An 8,072-nucleotide genomic window follows, 5' to 3' on the forward strand; every position below is an offset into this window, starting at 1 on the left:
CCCCCCCCGCCCTCTTGTCTCCTCTCCCCTCCCCTCTCTCTTTGGTCTGGTCTGCATCGGCAGAGCGTCGGGGATGAGCCCCACAAGGTGCCGCTGGTGCGCCCCTTGTGCTGCTGCTGCGGACGGGGCCCCCAGAGCTGCCCCGCCGCGCTGCCGCCGCGCCGGGGGCGATCCTATCGGGGGGCTTTGCTTCTCCGAACACACGTCCTGCTCCTCCTTGCGCCCCGCCGGGGCCCTCCTTCTCCTCCCCCTTCGCCCTCCTGCTGCTGCTGCTGCTTGGGTTGGGGCCCCCCTCATGTCGTTGCACTGTGCCACGCCAAGCTATGCCACGACTTATGCGCCGGCGAGAGAGAGAGAGAGAGAGAGAGAGGGGAAGCAAAGGGGACCTCCTGTACCCCCTTACCGCTCCCTCGTCCCGCCTCTGCGCTGCTGCTACCTCTAGGAGCTGGGCAAAGGAATCTGCTGCCGTGACGGCGTGGCGCGGCGTGGCGCGGCGTGGCGCGGTGCCAAGGGGGACACTGGTGTCCGGCCCCGAGGGAGGAATTGTGTTGTATTTTATTATTATTATTTTTATTATTTTTGTTGTGCCTGATCGATGACGACTGCTCGCCTCGCTCGAACCCTATACCCACGACACCCCCACGAGTTAAATGAAAGTAAAACGAAACGTGGTCGAAAGTGAGCTCACAGCTTGTTTCAAAGATTTCTGCTGCTTATTTTTGGAAATGTCGATATTGAATTTTTGATTTGGGCCAAATTAGATGTTAATGTGCAAAAAAGAGAAAAAGAAAACGTTTTGCGCGAGCGATTTTTTTTCTGGATGCTCTCTGTCCCTGGAAATGCCCTGGAATGTCGCGCTAAACTGTCCTTTTTTGTTTGTTGCAGGGGACGTGCTGAGCGGCGTGTGCTTCGTGGGGCTGTGGGACATGACGGCGCTGCGGGGCTTCGTGCTGCTGCCGCTCGCCGTGTTCCTGGTGCTGGGCACGGCCTTCCTCGTCGCGGGCTTCTTCTCGCTGTTCCGCATCCGGACCGTCATGAAGCACGACGGCACCAAGACGGACAAGCTGGAGAAGCTCATGATCCGCATCGGCGTGTTCTCGGTGCTGTACGTCGTGCCGGCGCTCATCGTCCTGGCCTGCCTCTTCTACGAGCAGTCGTACTTCGACCACTGGATGGTGTCGTGGAGCCGCGAGATGTGCACCAACAAGCAGTACGCGCTCCCTTGCCCGCCGGGCCCCGCCGACCCGCGCAAGCCCGAGTTTGAGGTGTTTATGATCAAGTACCTCATGGCCCTGATCGTGGGCATCACGTCCAGCTTTTGGATCTGGTCCGGCAAGACGATAGGCAGCTGGCGGGAGTTTTGCCTCAGGCTGCGCGGGCGCCGGGTGGAGGCCTACGTGTGACGTGAGTGTTAGGTTTTTTCTTAGTGTATAGAAAATTGTTTTAATTCGTTTAAAAAAACAACAACAGAAACTGTGATGACTGTAATAATGCGACCCCGGTTATATAATGTGCTAGGTATCACCCTCTGAAGATGGCGATCCGCACTTGTCTGTTTTCACGGTTATGCATCAAAGTGTTTTCATATCGCTGAATTTTTTTAATTAACCCCGTTTTATATTGGTTTTTAACGAAATACCTGTACGGAATCGCTGAATACGTATGCACTGCCTGGAATGGATTTTTGCCATGACCTTTAGCATGTTCCAATTACCAGAACTGACGCTACTAAGTTTTTCGTTAGTATTTTTTTTATTTCAAAAAGTGCGCGCACTGTGCGGAAGTGTACATATGTATATTGGTATCTATTGTAAAATTATGTAAAGATACTGTTAGCTTTACGTCTATGGCGATTGGATCAAAGGTCGTTTTTCTTTTACTTTGAATGACACTGCCGATTTACTTCATTATACGACAGATTGCAAAGTTAAGACTGATTTCCTGTAACTTTTTGCTCTGTCTTCTTGCGTCGTACTGTTAGAGCCGCCGACTGATATTTGTTAGCAGCACAGCCGTCGCTGTTATACTTGATCAAACTTTTGTGTTATTTTCATCAATGAAAATCGTTCTTGCCTTTTTTGCGCTGTTTAATGGCGAGAAGCCACCCAAAGACTTCGCCACGTATTGTGGAACACTTCGCCGTTGTGTATTAATTTTGCCGAAACCTCTTGAAATGCCTTTAGTATGCAATCGCCGCGTCAACTTATGTGATATGTTAATTCATACGTGTAGATTACGACAGTCAGTTTGCTAGTTCGTCTCCGACAGCATGCCGCGATTCTCGGAACGCCTGTTCTGTTACGCGTGGACGACTAGCTGATGACGAAGCAAATGTATTTTGTTGGAACTGTTGTATTTAAATATCCGTTTGTAAATACGCTCTAGTCGAATGAATGCGTGGAAGGGGAGCTCTCGGATGGGAGTTGTGAGTTGGCATGGAACCTATGCTACCGCGCCCAGCTTCCAGATTTGGCAACTGTGCTCGGTAATACTATGTTATGTGCCAACTCCCATTCCTGTACTTTTAGTACAAAGTGAGACTTACGGCAGCTTTATCGCTCTGTGACTATTTTTAATTTGTGAAAATTGACGTTTTCCTGTTAGTTGATGAAATGTTAAAAAATTTTAACTGTTGAAAAAAACTCGTCTTTTTTTGCTTATTTATCTGATGGTGTGCTCGAGCACCTAAGGCCATTTGAGAGTGCTATTATTGTGAAGCGCACTGTGCGCCTCACAGTTGTTTAAATTATGTTCATAATCGTGTTGTGTATATAAGTATTTTTATAGAGAATTTGTATGAATGTGAAATGTTGGAAGGCGGCGTTACTAAGTGTTCTGGGAAATCCCAAAGCTGTTACCTTCTTTCCCCACCGTAGCGTAACGTTTGTGGCAGCTAATATTTGTCTTACCGTCCTCGTTTTTTTTCGTTTATAGCTGTAACATCTTGTTGATGAAATGGCTTTTGTGAATATTGTCTAAGCCAAGTTTAACAAAAGCTTCTAAAGAGTGTTCTCTTCCCTGTAACTTGCAGCCGGTTATGAATTTATTTTCTGTTGTACGTTTCTTGTGTGTTTGTTATCGCAAATAACTTACAAGTGAAGAGGATTTTTTTTTTTTTTGTCTTTATCATGTGATTTCTCTTTCGGTGTACCCAGTATTATTTTAAACCAAACGTTGGACGTACTAGTTTTTGTATCGATGTCTTAACTTTCCTCTCTATCTCTTCCCTTTTGCTTTATATGAGTACTGTGAAAACTAATCACTATACACAATAAAGAAACGTTTCCTCAAACAAATATAAATCCGCTTTTGTCTCGAGTCATTTACTCCCGCGCCAATCGATATGGACGCACCCCCTTCTTTGGCGCCACCGGAAGGACACGATTCGAACTGCTGTGGAGATTAGTCTGTCGCCCTTTAAGGGTCATTAACCCCCTTTGGGAGGGCGCATTGTCACCCCCAGGGCTATAACACTAAAACACGGACGGGGTGCAGCGCAGTGCGGCGCGCGCGGGCTTATCACGACAAGGAAAAGATAGGGGTCGTTTCAATACTATGTGCATTAATAGGGGGGTACAAATATTATTGGGCCTGTAAAGGATCAGGACCATGATAGAGGGCAGTAGGATACCATTATATTTTTATCCCGCGGGTACGAATATCAAGGGGTCTCTATGTACTACAATGATGTTCGTGATCATTTTGGGACCCCATAATATTTGTACCCTCCTTACAAGTCACGTAGTATTATTTGAACGACCCTATATATATCCGATATAAAGCTGAAAGGGTAAAACCTACAATTGCGGTGCCCATCATGATGAACTTTTCAGGCGCAGCTCTGGCCGGCCGGCAGAGTGTGACGACAGGCTGCGGGGCCAATGAGCCACGGCGCCAATCAATAAAATGGCGATGATAAATCACACGATGACCGCAGAAGCCATTACAGGCGACAGCGGTAATGGCGTGTAATGGGCACACTGGCAATTTTTTTTCTGTATTCATACCCGTTCATTTCTCCTTTTGATAAACTACTATCCTGAATTTTTACACACACTCTACTTCATTGAAGAGTTATATTCAAGCAGTTGGCAGTTTCACATAAAGCTGTACCAAAATATAGAAAAATAAAAATACAATGTTTTTCACGTTGGACTGAAGTCTCTATATGCCGTTTGTTAACGATTCCATTACCGTCCATCGGGTGTGCACACCCTCCATGGAGGAAATAATAAGAAAGCAAATAAAAATGAAGCTGTGCTAGGGCGATGCAGGCGGGAAATTCAAAAGAGGCCTTCGCGCCGGCAGGTGGCGCGGAGAATGCAAATCTAATGCGTCGGAGAGCGGAGCGATGCGCCTTTGGAGACCGTTTGTCTCGCCACGCTCTCTCTCTCTCCCCTCCTCTTTTCCCCCCTCTTTCTACCCTCTTTCTCGCTCTCATTGGAGGAGAGTATTTCCTCTGAAGTGAGTAATATGTCGAGTGACGCAGTGCACATCTGCGGGTACGACACTAAACAAAGCACGGAATACGTTGTAAAAAGGATATTTTATTATTTTAAAAAATAAAATTGTTTAAGCATAACCATTTTAAGATGAGCGTGGTGAATATTTTGGGACAGATACAAAAGTAAAAGAAGTCTACTCAAAGTAAATAATAGCCGTTATACTCCGTGTCTCCTTTTCTCTCAGTCCCCCCCCCCCCTATCTCTCTCTCTTTCTCTTACACACAGTGTCCCATACAGCTTCTCGTCGGCGCCCCGGTAAATCTCGTCCCGGTGCCATATGGTTAGGGGCCCTGGCTGGTTATCTGAGCAGCCAGTCGTAAAAGTAAAATGCTCGATGCCATCGGACAACGCAACGCACATGCACGCACACACACTCACGCGGCACGGCGTCGGGACGCTTGTGCCAAGGGGGTGTAGTACTTACCTGATCCGTGTGTTTGTGCGTCCCATGGGTGTGCGTCTGCGGGTACGCGCTCTGCAAAGTGTGTGACATTCCAACACGGCGTACAACAAGGAAACTGGAAAAAAAATCTATGCAGTTTTTCCAAAGTATTTACACCAAAGTGATGCTGCAGTATCGTTATTTTAATTTTCGTGAAACAAAAAGCAAATGGCTGTTCTCCAAGAAGAACTGTAATAGTGAAATCACTCAATCACTTGCTCCCATCATAGGCAAAGAAATGCGTATTTGTTGTGTCCACATTTTTCCCCCAATGTTTGCGTCAGAGTGGCACTTTGCAATCGTGGCTGATAAACACTTTTCGCGCACGACCTGCTGCGGGTGACATTCCACGAGTCGGGACATCCACCCGCTCGCCCCTCGCCTCTCCGCGTGTGTGTGTGTGTTTTTGTGTGTGTGCGCGCGCGCGTGTTGGGCCCTTCTGTCCGGGGGAGGGACCTGTATACTGAAAATACTGCGCAGATAGGCTTTGGCGGCTGCGTGGAACCAATGGCTTTCGGCCGTTGGTCTGGAGGTGCGTGTGTGTGTGTGTGTGTGTGTGAAAGAGAGAGAGGGAGGGGGGGCTCCAACTACCTCCGTCCGGGACGGGGAGGGGGGGTCGGCCAGGGGCCCAGCTAGGGGTTGAGGTTCAGGCGGTGGCAATGACCGTAGCAGAAAGGGATTGGAGGGGCAGGGAGGTCGGGCGCTGACCACAAAGAGCAGTGTGACAAAGTGGGCACTAGCCCCGGCCCGGCACCAGCAGAGGCACAAGTCTACGATCTTGATTGACTATTATTTTTCTGCCATGCGGTGTAAGGTCAACACACCGATTCTTTGTGTAAATGGAGAATGTTTTTACATTGTTGTTATACACTATTTTTCCACGTAAATTATGTATGCACAGGGATTTACATAGCTATGTGTGTACAGTACATAAGAAAGATTTCTTTGTATAGGTTACAAAAAGATAAATAAACAAAGTAGTTGATCTGACCTGCGCAGAGGTAGCATGGAATCATCACTCAGAAATTAAGTCCGTCATTCGCCGCTAGGATCCTGCCAAGTTCTGCCCCTCGACGCTCTCATAGAGCGCCTAATGGATAGGCAACATCTCGCCTGCAGCGCATGCGTGTCCTGCGGGGTGGCCTACCCCGAGCCTCGCAGGCGCCGAGCTCCCGCAATTTTCCCTCGCATAAATCTCAGAAAAGGGACCACAAGGGGCGCACTGTCCGGACGATCCCGAACACATATAGATCCGACGAAATTATGTGCCTCGGTACGCGAGGCACGTCTGTACACTGTAAAAAGTATGTGTGATTTTTTAAAGGAATAATGGAAAACTTTGAGGAACTCCCATGTTTTAGGAAAAGTTGCCTCAGGTTTTTTTTTAATTTTATCAAAAAATGAGGGGAAATTCTACATTCTTTGAGGAGACTTCCTCTTAATCTGGGGAGATTTTGTCAAACCAGGGGAGTTCCTCAAAGTTTTCCCTTTGCCCTCAAAAAAGGAGACATTCTTTTTACCCTGTTGCACCGCGTTGTCGCGACGGCGGAGGGTGACCGTCGTCATGACCAGGGGAGGCCACCGCGGCAGCGCACTGCGCGAGCAAAGCCCCTGCAGGGGTGTGAAATGAAAAACGGAAATAGCCTCACGCGGGGGGACTCGGACTCTCGGAGGAGTCGCCGCCTCCCCTCCTCTCTTCCTTGCAGCTGCAGCGAGGTATAGTGGCGGTTTCACTTGAGCTAACTCGCGAGTGTGTGTGTGTGTGTGTGTGTGTGTGTGCGTGTGTGTGTGTCGCGGGGCCAGTGTCCCTAGGGTGCCCCCCCCCCCCCCCTCCCGCCCGCCAGGATGCTGTCATAAGGAACTTGCGCCGCGCATCGCTTCGTCCTTGTTATTAGACCGGCTGGCTGTAAGGCGTAAGGATACGGCCGTCTAGTCATGCGCTAAGCCCACCCATGCAGCTAGCAGGAGGCGATCTCTTTCTCTCTCTCCCTCTCTTTCTCTCCCTCCGCGTGTCGCGAGGGGCTTCCCGCGTGCATTCGATTGCAATATGAAGGCAAATCTTTGCGATGTAATTATCATTTTCTTGGACTGAGCAGAGCCCTCGTCCCTCCTCTCTCCCTGTCTCTCTCTCTCTCTCTCTCTCTCTCTCTCTCTCTCTCTCTCTCTCTCTCTCTCTCTCTCTCTCTCTCTCTTCCGTGAATGCTCGCTCCTGACACACACCTACGCCGGGCTCTTTTAATGTCACAAACATGTCTCGCTTTTAAACACCAGCAGTAAAGACCCACGCGAGCACAAGGAAGAGAGAGAGAGAGGTTGGGAGAGAGGGAGGGAGAGAGGTGCTTGATCGTGTCATACGGTCAGTTTTAAGTAGGGGACTTTGTCATAAAAACTAAAATAATTACCGACGGTATAACAAATGCTTGCAGTCAGCAGTGTGTTTCAAACTATATTATGACGTGAAAAGTAGTATATTATTTCCCCCTCTGATCACTCTATCTATTAGTTCAGAGGTTTAGTTTTGCTGCTACCGGCTCCGGCTGTGTGGTCCGCCGCCCCGCCCCGTCGAGGACCCCCGACTTCTATAATAACGTTGTGTGTGATAATGTGCGCGTCTGTGACCTTTTGACTCGAAGCGTGTGGCGGAAAGCACTTTCTTCCATGAAAACGAGGAAATAAAATAAGAAATAAAAAAAAAACACACACTAACCGGTCAGCATGTAATAAAACCTGCGCTGCCGCTTACCTGCTGACTCTATCGTCGCATCGTTTTGCCTAATTCTTCTCCTCCGGCGGCGCGACCCGCGCGCATGGCTGGGGCCTCCAGGCGATGGCGGAGTGATAAGCGGAGCGAGCCTCTTTACGTAATGTGATTAGCGGCCGGGTCAGCGCAGGGGTCAGACCGGAGAAAGTGATGTGTGTGTGTGTGTGTGTGTGTGTGTGTGTGTGTGTGTGTGCACGCGTGCCTCGTGAGCCCCTTGAGTTGAGTCATTGATTCTGCCTACTTGTGCGATAGATTCTTCTCTTTTCGGAAGAAACACGAACAATTTGTACCTCAAGACTAAGTAGAATGCAATGCGTTTTCACATTTCATTGTAATCATTTTACATTTTATTTTCAAATTTAAA

The 8,072-nt window shown here is 48.6% G+C and overlaps 1 protein-coding gene across 1 annotated transcript; it reads left to right on the forward strand.

Moving 5' to 3' along the window:
- The first annotated feature begins 824 nt into the window (after nt 1-824).
- LOC127749806 (frizzled-7-like) lies at nt 825-3,302 on the forward strand. Its single transcript, XM_052269546.1, has one exon. It carries the CDS (start codon nt 840-842, stop codon nt 1,401-1,403), a length of 564 nt encoding a protein of 187 aa, XP_052125506.1. The 5' UTR covers nt 825-839; the 3' UTR covers nt 1,404-3,302.
- The last annotated feature ends 4,770 nt before the right edge of the window (nt 3,303-8,072 follow it).

The sequence above is a fragment of the Frankliniella occidentalis genome, unplaced genomic scaffold (assembly GCF_000697945.3).
Source record: "Frankliniella occidentalis isolate FOCC.00 unplaced genomic scaffold, Focc_3.1 Scaffold95, whole genome shotgun sequence".
NCBI classification, from domain to species: Eukaryota; Metazoa; Arthropoda; class Insecta; order Thysanoptera; family Thripidae; genus Frankliniella; species Frankliniella occidentalis.

What these genes read in the sequence shown, in the direction of transcription:
- LOC127749806 (XM_052269546.1), top strand. Translation starts at nt 840, where the DNA reads ATGCCCTGGAATGTCGCGCTAAACTGTCCTTTTTTGTTTGTTGCAGGG.